Here is a 17866-nt window from a genome sequence, read left to right on the forward strand (position 1 = left end):
GAGAGCATTGTCTTGTATATCTCGGCATTGCTCACTCAATACACTGTTCTAGTGCAGGGGAAGGTGTGTGTGTAACTTCCCTGAGGTCCCTCCCTGGGGTCTCTTTCTTTCAGTAGTGACTGCTACGTATGGGGTCTGTTCCTGGGGTGAAATGGGCTTTCCCCAAGAGGGGAGTGGCTACTTAGTTAGACCTGGGACTAGGAGCAACCTGAACAACTCCTGGGTCCCCCTACAGACACTCTTGAAACCCAGCTGCAGTTGGCCTGAAAGAAACCCTCCTCCAGGATGTGCCATGTGTGGACCTGAGCAACCTGGGGTTTTTCCCACCCCTAGCAGCCACTCAAGCTGCCCCAAACCTTCCCTCCCAGCCAGCCACCCACTCACCCTTCTCCATGCAGCCCACCCCCACCCCCAGGTCCTCACTCACAGGCCAGCTCTGGGCTTTGGCTGTTGGGGGAGGAATCAGTAATGCTCTCCCCAGTGAGAACCATCACACATGGAGCCACCCCAGACACAGCAGCTCCACATAGGGTGCAGCTTGTGGCGGCCAGGCCAGGCGAGGAAGGACTCAGGCAGGGCTGCTGTGTTAAAACAGTGGGTTTATTAAAGACAGAGGCATGGCTGACAGCTCAGTCACTAGAACGGTCTGGCGCAGAGCTCCTGTCGCATGACCAGTTGGGCATCTCACCATGGAAGAACTTTTCCTTCCCAGTCCACAAAGGCCCCGTTGTCCTTCTCGGAGAGCATGGGAAGCACGTGTAGGATCCCTTGGACACTCGCATTCACTGTCACTGGGGCCTGCACAGTGCAAAGGAGAATGAGGGGAAGGACCCTGCCATGGGGGCAGCCTAAGCCACCACGTGCCCAGGGGCAAGGCCAGGATCTGCCTTTGGGTGGGCCCAGGGGAAGGACCGGGATCTAGAACATTGCAACCAAACAGGAACCTGATAGGACCCAACTACTGGTGTTGGGTTTAATCATAGGATCATAGAAGATGAGGGTTGGAAGGGAGCTCAGGAGGTATCTAGTACAATCCCCGGCTCAAAGCAGGACCAACACCAGCTAAATTATCCCAGCCCCTCTGTGCCTCTAGGGCTTTTCCTTAGGAGGTGGGGTTGGCCATTGACTTTTAGCATGTTTTTTTGGAGTGTGACTTTTTTTTTTTTTGGACAAATTAGGTTAGCCAGCTGCTTATTAAATTTGCCATTAATTTGAGCTTCAAGGGCATATTGGAGAGCTTATTTTACAGAACCAAGCGTTGGGGACTGATTTTTTTCACGGTCTTGCTTTTGGCCACGCCTTTTGTTAACTTTTTTTAGGGACCAAATTACCTTTTTCTACTTTTTTGATTTTGAAAGGTAATTTGAGCAGCCTCTATTTTTTTTTTTTTTTTGTGCACCAGCTTTCTTTTTAATGTTTATTAGGGAAGGCTTGATTCACTAGTAAATGAGCTTGCTGGACTCTCTGTAACAGTGCCTTTTATGTTATAGCTGTTAAATTTAGAGTACCCAAAGCAACTTTTACTTGAGGACATAGCCCTTCTATGAAACAAGTTCATAGAATCATAGAATATTAGAGTTGGAAGGGACCTCAGGAGGTCATCTAGTCCAACCCCCTGCTCAAAGCAGTACTGACCTCAGCTAAATCATCCCAGCCAGGGCTTTGTCAAACCGCAGCTTAAAAACCCCTAAAGATGGAGATTGCACCACCTCCCTGGGTAACCCATTCCAGTGCTTCACCACCCTCCTAGTGAAAAACTTTTTCCTAATATCCAACCTAGACCTCCCCCCCTGCAACTTGAGACTGTTGCTCCTTGTTCTGTCATCTACTACCATTGAGAACAGCCTAGCTCCATCCTCCATGGAACCCCCTTTCAGGTAGTTAAAGGCCGCTATCAAATCCCCCCTCATTCTTCTCTTTTGCAGACTAAACAAACCCAGTTCCCTCAGCCTCTCCTCGTAAGTCCTGTGCTCCAGCCCCCTATTCATTTTTGTTGCCCTCCGCTGGACTCTCTCCAACTTGTCCACATCCTTCTTGTAGTGGAGGGCCCAAAACTGGACACAATACTCCAAATGCGGCCTCACCAATGCTGAATAGAGGGGAATAATCACTTCCCTCGATCTGCTGGCAATGTTCCTACTAATGCAGCCCAATATGCTATTAGCCTTTTTGGCAACCAGGACACACTGCTGACTTATAACCGGCTTCTTATCCACTGTAACCCCCAGGTCCTTTTCTGCAGAACTGCTGCCTAGCCCGTTGGTCCCCAGTCTGTAGCTGTGCATGGGATTCTTCTGTCCTAAGTGCAGGACTCTGCACTTGTCCTTGTTGAACCTCATCAGATTTCTTTTGGCCCAATCCTCCAATTTGTCTATATCACTCTGTATTCTATCCCTACCCTCCAGCATATCTACCGTTCCCCCCATTTTAGTGTTATCTACAAACTTGCTGAGGGTGAAATCCACCCAATCCTCCAGATTATTAATGAAGATATTGAACAAAACTGACACCAGGACCAACCCCGGGGGCGCTCTGCTTCTTACCGGCTACCAACTAGACATTGAGTTATTGATCACTTCCTGTTGAGCCCAATGATCTAGCCAGCTTTCTATCCATTTTATAGTCCATTCATCCAACCCATACTTCTTTAACTTGCTGATAAGAATACTGCGGGAAACTGTAGCAGTAGCTTTGCTAACATCAAGGTTTATCATGTCCACCGTTTTCCCCACGTCCACAGAGCCTGTTATCTCATCATAGAAGGCAATCTGGTTGGTCAGACTTTACTTGCCCTTGGTGAATCCATGCTGACTCTTCCTGATCACCTTCCTCTCTTCCAAGTGCCTCAAAATGGATTCTCTGAGGATCTGCTCCATGATTTTTCCATGTACTGAGGTTAGGGTCACTGGTCTGTAGTTCCCCATATATTCCTTGTTCCCTTTTTTGAAGATGGGCATATTTGTCTTTTCCCAATCATCTGGGATATCCCTCAATTGCCACAAGTTTTCAAAGATAATGTCCAATGGCTCTGCAATCACATCAGCCAACTCCCTCAGCACCCTCGGATGCATTGCATCCAGCCTTATGGACTTGTGCATGACCTGTTCTTTCAGCACTGAGGGCTGCTCACCTCCTTCCCATTCTGTGCTGCCCAGTGCAGTTGTCTGGGAGCTGACCTTATCTGTGAAGATGGAGGTAAAAAAGAATTGAATACTTCAGCTTTTTCCACATCACTAGGTTGCCACCCCCATTTTGTAAGGGGCCCACACTTTCCCTGACAGTCTTCTTATTGCTAACATACTTGTAGAAACCCTTCTAGTTACCCTTCACATCCCTTGCTAGCCGCAACTCCAATTGTGCTTTGGCCTTCCTGATTTCACCCCTGCATGCTCGAGCAGTATTTTCATACTCCTCCCTGATCATCTGACCAAGCTTCCACTTCTTGAAAGCTTCCGTTTTGTGTTTAAGCTCACCAAAGATTTCTTTGTTGAGCCAAGTGGTTGCCTGCCATATTTGCTATTCTTTCTGTACGTCAGGATGGTTTCTGCACCCTCAATAAGGTTTCTTTAAAATTCAGCCAGCTCTCTTGGATTCCTTTCCCCCTAATATTAGCCTCCCAGGGGATCCTGCCCATCAGCTCCCTGAGGGAATCAAAGTCTGCTTTTCTGAAGTCCAGAGTCCATATCCTGCTGTTCTCCTTTCTTCTTTTTGTCAGGATCCTAGATTTTACCATCTCATGTTCATTGCTGACCAGGTTGCAACCCTTTTCTACTTCCCCTACTAATTCTTTCCTGTTTGTAAGCCGCAGGTAAAGAGGAGCATGGCCCCTAGTAGATTCCTCCAGCACTTGCACCAGGAAGTTGTCTGCAGCACCTCTCCAAAAACTTGCTGGATTGTCAGTGCTCTGCTGTATTGCTCTTCCAGCAGATGTCAGGATGATTGAGGAACAGGTCATGTGATCTGGAAACTTTCACTAGATGTCTGAAGAAAGCCTCATCTACCTCATCCTCCTGGTCAGGGTTTGTGTCAGGTGGGGTCTGAAAACAGCCTGACACTCTCTGACTGTGGTCTGGTGGTCTCTCATCACCTTCTTCTGCCCACAGGATGAGAGAGGCAGTGGCTGCATTTCTGTGCTTCTGCCAGCCACCACCACCTCCCCGTGCTGTGGAGCAAGTGTGCTTATGAGTAGCAGCCCCATCACCCGGCAGTGCACATTGCACAGGGAGGTGGTGGTGGCCAGCATGAGCAGGGCAAAAAGCCATTGCCATGCTGACCCCAGTGTCATAAGGCAACTGTGGATGGACGGCTGGCATGGGGCATATGGAAGGGAAACCCCCACCAGGCCAAACCTCAAGGACAAGGCGGTTGCTGTGGCACAGATACAGGTTCGGGGGAAGTTTTGGGTTCAGGTCAGATTGGGTTTGAAAACAACTCAACACTCTTGGGTTTGGATCTAGTCAAGCTTAAAATCTGGCCCAAACTACCAGATCTGGCCTGGTGCTGGTCCAGACCACTAGGGCACACAAGTGAGGCCATACTCTCCCTGGGGCTAGCCTAAGCTATTACGGGCCAGCTCAGGTTACTCTGTCCCCTGATGCTGGGTGGGGAGCAAGGCAGGATCCCTATGCAACACCTAGGTGCCCAGGATGACCAGGTCCCACCTCCTCCAGCTTCCCAAGGCAGCAGCTCTGCTGATGTTTGCTTTGCGATGCCAGGAACTGGAGTAACCAAGGAAGTGGCAGCAGGGATCAGTGCCCAGGACACAGCACTGAATTCCCGGAGAGGAGGGGATCTGATGACCACACTCATTAGGACAGTTTTCCTCCATACAGGGTGGAGGTGGGGAGCCGACAAGTTCCAGGGTAACCATTACCCCTGCAATGAACATCTGCTCATGACATGAGGCTATGCTTGGCCTCTCCCAGCGAGGCACCTACTGTGAAGGTGGCTGTGTTCCCCATGTCAGTCTGCACCCAGCCAGGATGGACAGCAATGCACAGGATCCCGTCACCTCCATACCTCAAGGACTGGCACTTGGTGAGCATGTTCAGAGCAGCCTGTGGGTGAGACACCATGAGCAGAGACAGCAGCATGTGGGGGAGGGGAATGAGCCCTACAGAAAATGACCGCATGTCCTAAGGCCCTCTTGAGCGTGCCCTGTACCTTGCTGCAGCGATAGGAGATAGCTTGCCCCAGATGCCAAAGATAGACATTCTTGATGGAGCCAGATTCACTGGAGATGTTGATAATGGCCGCTTTGGTGCAGCTCAGCCCTTTCAGGTTGCTTCCTTGAGCAGCCTTTTGCAGCAAGGGGAGGAAGGCCTGGGCAGTGAGGAGAAAAAAATAACCATGGGATCAGCATAGGAGAAAGGAACCTGTCATGGTGAGTGTGATGCTTCCATGGGTTACACAGGTTGTGAGGCACCTCAACACTACTTGCCCTTAGTGTGAAGCAGTTTTGTCTGTGCCGGCTGTGGATCAGCTTTCTGAAACCACCAGCCTCTGGCAACACAAGCCCTGCCTTTTAGGCTACCACAAGCCTCGCTCTCTTTGTACAGGTTAGTGATAGACACTCATCAACTCCAGACCCCTCTGAGCACCCTCTGCAGTGTCCAGCCCCTTGTCCATCAGACACTCAGAATTACCAGGCCTGCTGTTCCCAAAGGAACAGGATCCAACAGCCTGTACAATTCAGCTCAGGATTGCCACTTTGCTTCACACCATAGCACTTAGATCAATTTATAGTGAAAACAAGGATACATTTGTTATCAAAGAACAGAGATTCAAGTGTTTGGAAGTAAGAATATTGGAAACAAATGGTTACATCAAACACAAAATCAAGAACACGCTTTCTAGAGATGAAACTTAACTCACAAGTTCTCCTCCTATCTAAAGAAACTTGTCTCACCCAAAGTTTTCTCTCATGTCTTCAACCAAGCCTGGCTGGGATCCCTTTTTCATGAAGCAAACTCCATGTCCAGTTACTTCCTCATGAAGGATTTCAGCGTGTCCCCCAAATATACTCAGGCAAACCTTTGACATGCACTTTAAAATGGTGTACACATGGACACAGATGCCCTTCCGGCTTGCGCTTTCCTGTTTTCTCCCTCTGAAGTTTTCACAATCCTTCATTAGCACTCAGTTCAGACTGGTGAGAGGAGACCAATTGGGAACTATCCAATACTTAGTTTCCATGTAAATAGCCAGCTAGATAAATATTTCTTGTCTGATACGAAAATGGTTTTCCACCTTTGCTGGTGATCAATCCCTAGATATAGACCTTAGAAAGTCAACGTATATACGTAACTTCTTACCCAGCATCTGTACATGCATTGCACAATTATGTTGATGGCCAGTGTGACACTGGCTTCTATTGGAGACTGCCCATGACACTATTTGGTGAGCAAGAATGCACACAGCAGACAGGAGAACCTGTAACCCCATGGCAGCCCCTTGCCAGTTGGCATTACAAGGTTCCTGTGTCACAGTGGGTGCCCTACAGCTGAGGGTCAAGCTCTTGGCTTGGCCTGCCCACACTTTGGACCTGTGTCATCGCTACTTCTGGGGAGGTTAGGAGGAAGTAATCACTGCCGTTGTTCAGCTGCAGCTCAACATACGTTGCACTAAGTTCACAGTTAAGTTAGCCTCGTCCTATGAACTGCACCTAAGGAAGGCTGGGCTGCAGCTGAATGGGATGTATGGTGAGGAAGGTTGTAGGGAGGCCCAGGACCTTAGACAGAAGCTAACAAGCGATAGACACATTTGGCAAAGGAGGGAACCTTGGCCCCAAGAATCCCCTTCCTTCTGCTCTTGCTAGTCATTCTACTGAAGCCTGTTTGTCAAAGAGGAAGGATATGCTGCAGAAACCATCACCATCTTTTTTTTTAAGGGTATGGAATCTACCATGGGAACTGAATGCTACTGATTTGGAGTCCTGCCAGGGGCAGGGCTAGGGGGCCAAATCCACAAGGGATTTAGATGCCTAAACTCCAGATTTACACACCTAAATCCCAGTTTTCATCACTGCTGCAATCCACAGACCCACTGCTTGGCTGCTGCCTAATCGTGTAGATGCCTAACTTTCTGCTGTAAAGGTCTCCAGGTGCCCTAATTTCTGACTCTGACCATGCGCTCTGTAACCTTACTCTCGGTATCCAGACAGCATCTCACAGCTGAGCTCCAGAGCGATCCTCATACCCAGAGACAACAGGTTTTCCTCCGCCTACCGTGCCTGCAGGACTGGATCTGGTGGGCATGTGCAGAGGCCACTTAAACTCCACACAGAATGGCGGGGGTGGAGGAGATAGAGGCCTCCTTTATAAGCTAACTCGAGCTTTGTGCATTCCCTTTTTCTTGAAGTGCCTAAAAGTTAGGGGTTAAAACAGAGTGTTGCAAAGGCGGATAGATCCCTGTGTAGATCTGGGCCTATAGGTTCATTTCTCAGGTGGTTAAAGTCCCATAATGCACATGCAGCATGTGGTGCATCTGACTAGGGCCCCCACATTGACCCAGTAACCAGCACCCAGAGGAAGGGAAGATTTCTGGCCTAAGCAAAGTCAAATCCCAGTGCAGGCAGCGATGTGCCCTTTGTCAGGGCCCTTACCTGTGTCACCAGCAGGGGCCCCGACACATTTGTTGTGTACACCAGGGACATGCCCTCCAGTGTCTCAGTCTCTAGTGTACTCTTCCTTGCTATCCCAGCGTTGTTTATCAACAGAACCAACCCTGAATCTTTCACATGCTCCTCAACTCTGGCTGCTGCTGCCTTGATGCTGGCTGGGTCTGTGGTTTCTATAAAGACAGAGCAGGGGGTTTAAGTACATGATTCCTCTCCCCTCATGTCACCCCATAACACACCCCTCTCCCATGGGCCAGGGGGCTTCCTACAGTGGGAGTGAGAGGTAGGACAGGGCTGGAAGTTGGGGAGGGGGAAAAGCTGCTGCTGGATCCAGAGAAGTGGAATTGTACTGGGGCAGCAAGATGAAAGGATAATTAAAATAAAAAATAGTTAGTAGTAATTATTTGGACAATCTTAGTAGGAGATTTAAAAAACCCTAAATTTGTTGTGATTAGTGAATAGTTTATATGTGTGTAGTTGATCTAAATTAGACAAAGAAAGTGGAGAGATTTAAAATTAGATTTCAATGCTTTGTAGGTGAGAGAATTGATCAGCTGGATGATGAGGCTCCAGCCAAACGTGGGAATGCGGGACAGAGTTGCCCATGTGCGATTGTCACATGAGGGGCTGGGCAAAGTTGACCCTGAGGCTTTCCCCATCCAGGGTCATCCTATTCCTGCAAGGCTCTCTTCTCACACCCTCCTCCTCTGGCTCTGGGTAAGGAGTGCAGTGGGCTCTGAGTGATGATTGACTCTGGTCCTGTTCTCCCCACTGAGCTCTGGAGGACAGGGAATGCGGAAGAACATGACCCAGAGCAGGGGAACCTCAACTCTTGGCCCAGGGCAGGGCACCCACCTAGCGCAACGATCACCAGGTTTGGATGCTTGGACGCCAAGTTCTTTAATTCCTGAAAAAGAATAAAGTGAATGATTGTTGAGAGACCCCCCAGGAGTGGTCAGTTTGGAGAGTCCAGCTCCCTGCTGCTATCTGGGGCCGAGTCAATATCTTATTGCTTTGACTATAAGCACAGCTCCTGTGTGCAGTGTCCAACCCTGGCTTTCTGGGTCTGTAGGAGGCATCTAACTGTCCCCTGAGTATTTAAAATGCCATCACTCAGCCTAACTCAGTGTGATGCAGTTAGGCACATGAACCATTTCCCTGTCAGTAACACACCTGTGCTCCCTGCCCTCTCCAAAGTGCTCTGCATGTCTGTGGCCCAGGGGTTTGCTCAGGGCCCAGGGACAGTGAGGAACAGCTGCAACACTGAGAAGGGGGACGTCAGGGAGGAGCAGGGCACTGGGTAAGCAGGAGACAGATTTAGGTGTTATATGGGAATGGGGGGGCAGGAGGGAGGCTGAAGGGGTGCAGAGGCAGTGATGGGGTTGAGGGATGAAGATATTGGAGGACAGCTCCCCCAGCCTGGGGGCAGTTGTGGGTAAGCGGAGTGCCCTCCCAACAGCCAGGGGAAGCAGTGTTGCCAACTCGCGTGAAGTGGGCATGAGTCAGGATTTTGGTGCCTGCAGGAGGAGCTGTTGTGATGACACAAGAAGGTACTCTGATTCTGCGAAGTTCCATCTGGGCTCATGGGCAGAGCTCTGTGCAAGAGCCGAGGGGCTGAGGACAAAGATCTGCCCTGCCACTGAGCCTACATGGCCCTAGAGCAGAAAAAGGGTCCTGGGGCAGTGGCAGAGATGGGAGGGGGAGTTGGGGAAGTGGTGCAGCTGTGGCCCAGGCAGTGATAGGAAATGGATGGCCGTTCCCCTGTCTGAGGGTGAGGACGCTGGAGAAAGGGGGTGGAGTTGCCATCTGAGCAGCCAGGGAGTGGCGAGCATTTTGTGCACATGAAAGATTGACTTTTCCATCTGAAATTACCCCGACTGCATTGGCAGAGGAGTAGAGAGGCGTTAATAGTCAAAAGACAGACTAAAAACCAGGATTTTATTTTAAGTATGATTTTGGAGGGGTCTGTCTCATGGTTTTGGTTCTCTTGAGGCTGGCGGTACTGGGCATGTCTGCCCTGCAGTCACAATGTGTCCAAGCTGTACAAGCCTGCCTGGAGCCCTGGATAATGACTCAAGGGCCAGCCTGTGCTGCCACATCCTCACTGTTCTAGTACTAGAGCTTCTTCGGTTAAAGCTAGCTCGGTGGAGCTGCACACCCTAAAGCTGGAGCAGTGTCTGCAATCACCTCTCCGGCACTTTGCTCTCGGCACCAAATGCTCTGAGACTGGAGCCCCTTGTTCATATTCCCTTCCCTTCCCTCCACCAGGTACAGCTAACTCTGTCTCACCTCGTCCCATTCTTACCTGCGCCCGCGCTCCCTCTGGGTCTCGGCAGGTTGCAAAGACCCACTCAGGTGAGTTTGATTTTCCCAGAATCTGCTTGACGAGCTCCAGGCCAATTCCCCGATTGGCCCCAGTCACCAGAACGCTGCGGACATTAAAGTCAGCCATGGTCCCTCACCTGCCTCTGTCCCAGCTCGCAGTGCCTCTGCTCAGTGAGAGCTGTGCTAGTTATAGCTCCCCTTTCCTCCTCCCTCCCAACTGGGATTACTCTAGCTCTAGGGAAAGAACTTTCTGGTGCCATCTAGTGCTGAGACAGGAGGCGATGGAGTGAGCCAGACCGTATCTGTGTATTTGTTACCCATCGTCTCAGGGTGAACAGTTTGGTGTTTTGGTTACTAATCATTGAAGATTTGGGTGCAGGGCCATTGAAGCGTTGCTCTCCTTACTGTGTGTTAGGGCAAGACAACTGTACTTAACATGTCCTGAGTGAGGAGTCATCACAACCATAACCTGTGTCTCACAGTTAGGCAGTGGAGTTGGACACAAACCAGGGAAAAACTAGGTATGGGAACGACTGGTGCTTGGAGGTAAGGACTTTGCTCTAGAGTGCTATGTGCTGTTTAATTTTCTCTACAGATGGTGATAAGACTCTGAACTCTGATAAGGAAAAAGATCTGCTCTTTGAGAGGCAATGGCAATTAGCCAGGTGCCTGCCACCAGCCCTACTAAAGATGTTGTAGATCTAACACTGTGGCAAAATGCAATGTATGGCTGTCAGCCAGGAATCAGTTCCCAGAATCCAAGGTAGCACTTCCTCTGAGGTATTGGAGACAGATGTCCCTGAGTGCATGCCCGGGCTTGGGAACTTCACTAACAACTGATAACAAACCACAAGTGGGGTATACACAGGATGAAGAGGGGAAAGTGGCATGAAAAGGGGATATTTGTCCACTGGCCTTTCATACAGGCTGGTGGGGAAATTGAGGCAAAAGTCTACTGACCAAAATACTAGGGGGTGTGTTGATTCTGGACACTTTGTGATCAGTGTGGATACCAGTGAGACATGGTATGCCCCATATGCAGATTAATAAGGTTTAATGTGCCAGGTTTTCTATAAATATACTAGTTAGATACAAAGCCTAAAATTAACTACAATTAATTAACTCACTAAGCCTGGAGAGCTAAGCAGTTACTCAGAAGGCTGTATACAGGAACTGCCCCACCAGGGAGTCAGTGGATCTTCTGATCCAACCGGCAGCACCTCCCGCAGAAACAGGTGTTGATGGAGCGCCCCCCTTTGTCTAAGTAGTAACTACTTATACCCTTCCATAAACAACCTTCATTTAATTATCTCATTATCATATATGCTAATTACCTACTTTGGGTTTCCACCCTTAATACATTCCATTCTCACCATAATAATTGGCATCATCAAAATAACATCTGGTGATAGGAGGGGCGGAGTAAAAGTATGCCCCTTGGCAATGAAACAGGGTACCCCCAGATGTTCAAGGATAACTTGTTGTTCCCATCACTGTTATCTATGTGCAGCTGCAAGCATACATGTTGTGTATTTTGTCTTATTGTGTGCCGTGCTATGCAGAAACTGAGACATCTATAAGGTTATTCAGTCTCTGCCAACTGGAAGATGTCATGCTACAGGGGTCAGAATAGCCAAGCAAGCAACTGAAGCTATGCTAGGCCTATAGGACAGTGGTCAAGCAACAAAAATTGTACTGGGCCTCCAACAGAGTAGGTATTGTACTTACAATTCATATAAAGATGGTTGATTTATTGTCATCGTATTTTCCCAAATTAATGCTGTGTTCCTTTGTCTTATGCCCAAACTCAGTACCTGCGAGAAGCTATTGCCTTTAAGAGCACTGTTGTATTCATTTTGATGGAATATGTTACCATGACCTTGTTACTGTTTAACATTAGGCAGTTTTAAATAAGGTTCAGTGTTTGGTACATGGAGACCTTCGCCTGTGTAGTACCATGACAAACACCATTAAAAATCCTTTTAAACCTTATCAAAGAGACAGGAAAAGAAGGCAAAAACAGTTAAAGCATTTGAATTATAAAATATTAAGAGAGACTTTTATTTTAAAAACATCAAGGGATGTTCTCTTGTTCCCTTTCCCATTGGCTGGAGAGAGTTTATAGAAAGAACCACTTCCCCTGATATTTGACAGTTGTATAGATAATGTCACCGTGTCTGGTGTAGCTCTCAACTGCGAATGCCAACCTCAGGTCAGAAAACAAGGGCAGATGCTCCAAACTGGTGGTATGTTCAATAATTTGATTTCACCAAGCCTGCAACAAATGTGCACGCCTGGATCAGTATGCCAGTTTTACCATGGAGTCACAGACAGTCCCCTCAGACTCTCTAGCTTATCTTGCCACCCAGACAAATGGAACATTTTAGGTTTAAATAACCTTGTACCACAATCACACCAGATCAGGTTTCTCCCAGTCCCACGAGACCACTCACTTACTCCAGATCAGCTGGTACTATGGATCTTACACCAAAGACAACACTGACAGCCAATTCTATAGTAAACTAATTATAAGTTTGTTAGCTAAGAAAAAAGAATGAGCATTATTGAGCAGTTAAAGCAGGTAAAATATAACAACAGGTGAATCACAGTTCATAACTCCAAATGGTAGCAGTGATGTGATAAACTTCCAATTTCCCAAAAAGTCTTTCAGGGATACCCATAGTATTTCTCATTTAGTTATTCTGCCCTGTTAGAATCTAATTCTAGATACAGGGTCCAGAGACACAGGATCTCTCTTTGAATCCATATTTATAGTCTCCCCACACAGAAAGCAAGCGGACAGTGTCTTTTCCCATGTGGGTTTTTCCTTTGATGACGATGGGTGAGGAAGGCACTTAGACTTTTGTCCTCTGACCATATATATAATGGCCACTTGCTTTGAAATTAACATTTTCAATTAAAGTCCTTAAATCCTACATTAGCGTTTCACAAGGTTTCTTTGATGGGTAATTTAGTTACAGGAGTGTACACAATATAAATGTTTGCTATTGCATTATACAGGAACAGATAAGTGAGAACAAAACAAGTAAAAACCTATTAGTTGTAATGAAGTTTAAACACCCAATACACTCTTCTACATTCAACAACTACTTTGATTTATCCTAGTAGCAAGTAAACTTATGTGTGGTCCTGGATTGACCTGGTCTGCCAATGTCACAGATGGCATTAAGGATATATTTAATGTTGCTGCTGTTAAAGTCTGATCCCGTTTCCTAAAAGACAAAACGACAAACACACCCAAAATGGGAGAGAACATAACAGCAAAGACAGAACATGTAGATTCTGTGTCAGGTCTTGATTCTTACTTGCAATTGTACCATTAGAAAAACACAGGTGTTGCACATGATCCTATCCACCACTTTGAGACCTGGCAAACTTGTATCACACTGAACTGTTTAGGGCATTGCTTTTAACTGGCTTTTTCTGGTCACAGGCTTACAGCAATATTGTAAAATATATAGTCTGGGCTAGCTAGACCTGACTCTTATTGAATAGAAGGTAAAAGGAGAAGAAAAGAAAGGATTTAAAAAATAAGGTGTGGAAAAAAGAGGACCCAAAGTCCCAGGTGGTGGTTGGAATTTAGCCAAAGCTGGTGGAGGTGAAAATGTCACTTGGGTCTCCCTGTTTGGCTGAGGCTGGACAGGACTTCTTTCGGTATCAGGCGGATGAAGGCCCAACAGTGTCATGGTACATCCCAGGGTCCCAGGAGATGGTGAGGTGGCAGCCATGATGGTGAAGCTCACTCCTGCCTGTTCTCTCACCTTTCAGTGATCCAGCATGTTCTGATTTTATTCCAGTGTCTTTTTTTGAGGATCACTAAAGGGGTGAAGGGCAAAATAGCCCACCCTTTCGTTATTTTATTAAGAAATTAGGTTTGATTTTTGACACACCAATTTCAGTTCACTGATTTCTCATCCCATACGTCTGTTGTTTACCAGGCATAATTTTAACACAGTCCATGAGTTATATCAGTAGGCCTCTTTGTTTCAAATCTGTCTTTGTCTCCCTTTGGCATCAATTTCCTTTAACATTTCTTCTTATAGGTTATTGTAACATTTTATGAACTTTTACTGACCTTACAATTGAGCTCACAATTAGGGTAAATTTGTGGGCCCAATGATTACAACAGCACCCAGGCAAGGTTTTCCACACGGCTCTGGATGGCAGAGCCAGTCCATTTATTAATTTCAGGTGGAACCCCTAAATATTTCAACCCTGCCCTTTTTGCTGAAAACCCTGCCTAGCAGAAGGGCTACATCCCGGGAAACGTGTCTGGGATGACCTGGGTGAGTACCATATGAGCAAGCATATATTGAGTAAACCACTAATTTGGGAAAGCATCTTGTTTGGTTTGTAGGATAAATCTGAAATTAAAGATTTAGGGAAGGGAGGAAGATACGGAAATATATGTGTTATAAAGAAAGGCGCTGACTAGAAAGTAAAAGGAAGGGCTTGAAAATAATGAAGTAGGCAAGGTATCTGGATCAAAGAATAACTATAGAAATAAGGGAAAGTTTCTGAAAAAGAAGGCCTCTGACCAATAGAGGTGACTGCCGAGCATTTTAAATAAGTCAAAGAGAATCTGTTTTAAATGAGCCAGCGTGGCACTTCCCATCCCGCACAGCACTGTCACCTCAAAAATTAGAGCCTATCTTAACTCAGATGCAAAAGCACAACTAGGTCAGCAAGAAGGGGGGAAGAGAGAGAAAGGAAAGGCCTTGGGGGAGAAAGGAGGTTGTAACCCTCATCTGGATTAAGACTGGAAATAAGGGTGAATTGTCTCCAGTTGGTTTGTAGCTGTGGTCAGTAACTTGCTTGTTAACCATTATACAAAGTAAACTCTCAGAAGGTTCATTGCTAGTACCTGCCTGACCACACTGGGGGGGACCAAGATGGATCTAAGCACCCCTGTGTTTAGCCTGTTTGTAAGTATCTTGATCAAATGCTTATGAATGATTTGTTACTGCACTGGGTGTAGTGCATAGCTTATTAGTTAGGCCTTTCAGGTGTGTTTAGAGCAATTGTCTAAATACCATTTGCCCTTTGGATGTAATAAAGGAATTTATAGTTAAATTAGTGTTGTGGTAATACCCTGCATAAATAATAATAATCCCAATAGGGGTATATTCAGAGGAAATATAATTTGCATAAAGGAGGACTGAGGCAACGGGGTGTGTATTGACCCCAAGCAATCCTTTTTAGTAACAGGGGTATCTGAGGCATTCCGTGAGGGCTCAGCTGAACCCACCCTCCTGGCAGCCAGAGCCTGGACAGGTGCGAGTGCATGTGTTTAGAAGGGTGGCTGATGCCAATGCAATATTGTGTGAGGTGCTGGTGTCCTTTAGGAAACACAGCATGGCTGTTTTTGCACCGTTCCATTTCCCTAATATTCTTGCTAGTCCATTTGGAGAAAAATATTTAATTCCAAGCCAACTCTTCCCATACAATATTCCCCATGATTAGAGCCTTGCTGTGCAGACACAAAAATATGGATCTGCATCTGATCTGCATCCACCAGAATCAGCGTGTATCTGACCTGTTAGCCGCAATCCCTGTTTTGTGTGTATCCGCATCTGCACTGCGCTTGCAGCAGTCGGTCCTCACACAGTGCCTCTCAGGAGAAACATCTGTGTGTGCATGCCTGTGTTCTGCATAAGAAAACTATATGGCTTAATAAATGTGCACACTGTTAGTATTGTTGTTTTTATTTTAAACATCAATCTTATGCAACAGTCATCAGAGCAAAAGCCTTTTACATTACAAAACTTCACTCTCAAGTCAGTAATTAAGGATACAGAGGTCCTGATCTGAAACCTCTGTGACTTCTTCTAGGACAGCTGTGTCAGCCCCTGGAGTGCTAAAGCAGTGGCTGCCCCACAACAGCTGATCTCCTGCTGTTTCCTGGGCCACCAAACAGCTGTTGGGCAGCCACCACTCCCCCCAGATCAGCCGATGGGTTGTGATGGGGGAATATTTTTCTCTTGCAATGAGACAAGCTTCTTGGTCTCTTGATAAACTTCCTGTCTCTCCTCTTCAGTGAAAACTTTCATTCCCTTCATTCACAGGTGCAGGAAAACCACTACTCAGTACATAGGCTTGATTTCAAACTTTTCGATGAGACATTGCAAGGCTTTGGATTTGAGTTGACTTAGACTATCTACATCAGTGGTAGGAGGATGGAGATGCTTTTTCAGCCTTTTGTGCCAAATGGGCACTTAGTGGAGAGTGGGCTGTGATGACTGTTCTAGCACTAAGTGCCCATTTGGCACAAAAGGCTGAAAAAGCATCTCCATCCTCCTACCACTGATGTAGATAGTCTAAGTCAACTCAAATCCAAAGCCTTGCAATGCTTCCTTGAAGGGTTGCAGGAAATCTATTCAGAAACTCAAGGCCTTATGGTGAAAGCTAACAATGAGTTGAGTATCCCCCTTTTCTGTCAAAATTTCATATATTCTGTCCCACTGATCTTTGGTTGTTTTAAACATGAGTAGTTTGCTGTTCCATCATGTTTCTACATCTCCTTTTGGAGAATTTTGCAGTTCAGATCTCCTGAAGTAAGTAACGAGTTTTCAGCATGCCTGGATCATATTCCATTACTGCTTCCTCTTTCCATTTTCCAGGTTTGGTAGTATGCTCAATGTATTTATAATGTGCTCTGATCAGCTTATTCACACATAGAACTTGAGGGCTGCAACCATATTCGCTCCCCGGTCCGTAATGAAAACCACCTAGTTGGTAATGCTATTTATATCAAATCTTTTGAGTGCCTGAATAGCAGCTGAATTAATGTTATCTGCAGTTTTTGGTTTCCCATTGTCAAACGGAGTCACACAAAGCACCCGCTCCACCATTCTGAACTTTTGTGGCTCTGTGTAATGAACAGTTACTCCCAAATAGTCAACCTTTCTGTAATCATCCATCCACAGATCGAAGGTAACCCCTCCACTTAGTGTGCCAAGAATAGTTTTCAGCTACTTGGAAAATTGTTTTCTTTTTTCTTCTGCCACAAGTGCAGCATGCCAGGCTAATGTGAAATGTGGTATTAGAACATGTGCATCCATTTCGCCATGTTTGGCACCCATATTAATCAAACATTGAGAATATTCAAGGAGTCCTTCACCACTGATTACCTCGAAAGATCTTATGTCTATTGCTACAAACTTCAATAATTCCTGAGTCACAGCTGTCTTCATGTCTCATGTGTTAGTGACACATTTCTTTGTGAATATCTTCAGCAAATTGGATCCCAACTCTGGTCTACATTTATGTTTAAGTAAGTTTGAAGTACTGGTTTTATGGCAACTGAAAGTACATACCTTTTTGCATTTGACACATGCAACATATTGAGCCACAGTATCTCCCTTTTCATCAATAAGAAATCTGAATGTATTCCAAATCGGTGATTTGCCTTTCTCATTTCCCTTCAAACTGTATACAACAGCACTTAATTTCTTTTCAATTTCCTTCTCCATTGACCTGTTCATTGGTTTTTCAAATACCAAGTATGGATACTTTTCTTGTGGCAACTGTCAAGGAAGTGCAGAGGGGGTGACGCAGTGATGACTTCAATTCGCGCTGGCAAACTGACAACACAATTTTTTTTAAAAGTGAATTTTCACCTGTATTAGCATAACTGGGGTGCATGGTACACTATCCTGTGATGGCAGTGATGATGAGGCTGCTCCAGCCCTTGGGGGCTGATTCAACCCAGCTGCTGCTGGGTGGGTTGGGTGCCTGGGTAACCTGGAGGTTGGCCACTGATCAGCTGTTTGGCAACCCCCGTTTCAGCTGTTCAGCAGAGGCAGCGGGTGGCTGGCCCCTGACCAGTTGTTTGGCAGCCAGGCGGAGGCTGGCCATCAATCAACTGGTCAGCAGTGTGGTGGGCTGGCTAACAGCTGATGA

General features: G+C 46.6%; 1 protein-coding gene across 2 annotated transcripts in view; it reads right to left on the reverse strand.

Moving 5' to 3' along the window:
• Nucleotides 1-511: 511 nt before the first annotated feature.
• The window catches only part of LOC137144197 (C-signal-like), a 28975-nt gene continuing 11620 nt past the window's right edge, over nucleotides 512-17866 (reverse strand). Inside the window, exons 2-6 of one of the 2 annotated variants that reach the window (XM_067534391.1) lie at nucleotides 8474-8525; nucleotides 7604-7791; nucleotides 5164-5322; nucleotides 4938-5057; nucleotides 512-798 (exon numbers count right to left, since the gene is read on the reverse strand). In XM_067534391.1, coding sequence (XP_067390492.1) covers nucleotides 685-798; nucleotides 4938-5057; nucleotides 5164-5322; nucleotides 7604-7791; nucleotides 8474-8525 — 633 coding nt within the window. In that variant the 3' untranslated portion in view covers nucleotides 512-684. Of the gene's footprint in view, nucleotides 3182-4937; nucleotides 5058-5163; nucleotides 5323-7603; nucleotides 7792-8473; nucleotides 8526-17866 lie in introns of both variants that reach the window. The other variant, XM_067534392.1, reaches the window with a different exon arrangement.

This window comes from Emydura macquarii, unplaced genomic scaffold, assembly GCF_026122565.2.
Source record: "Emydura macquarii macquarii isolate MOO-44397 ecotype Brisbane River unplaced genomic scaffold, CSIRO-AGI_Emac_v2 contig_3401, whole genome shotgun sequence".
Classification (NCBI taxonomy): domain Eukaryota; kingdom Metazoa; phylum Chordata; order Testudines; family Chelidae; genus Emydura; species Emydura macquarii.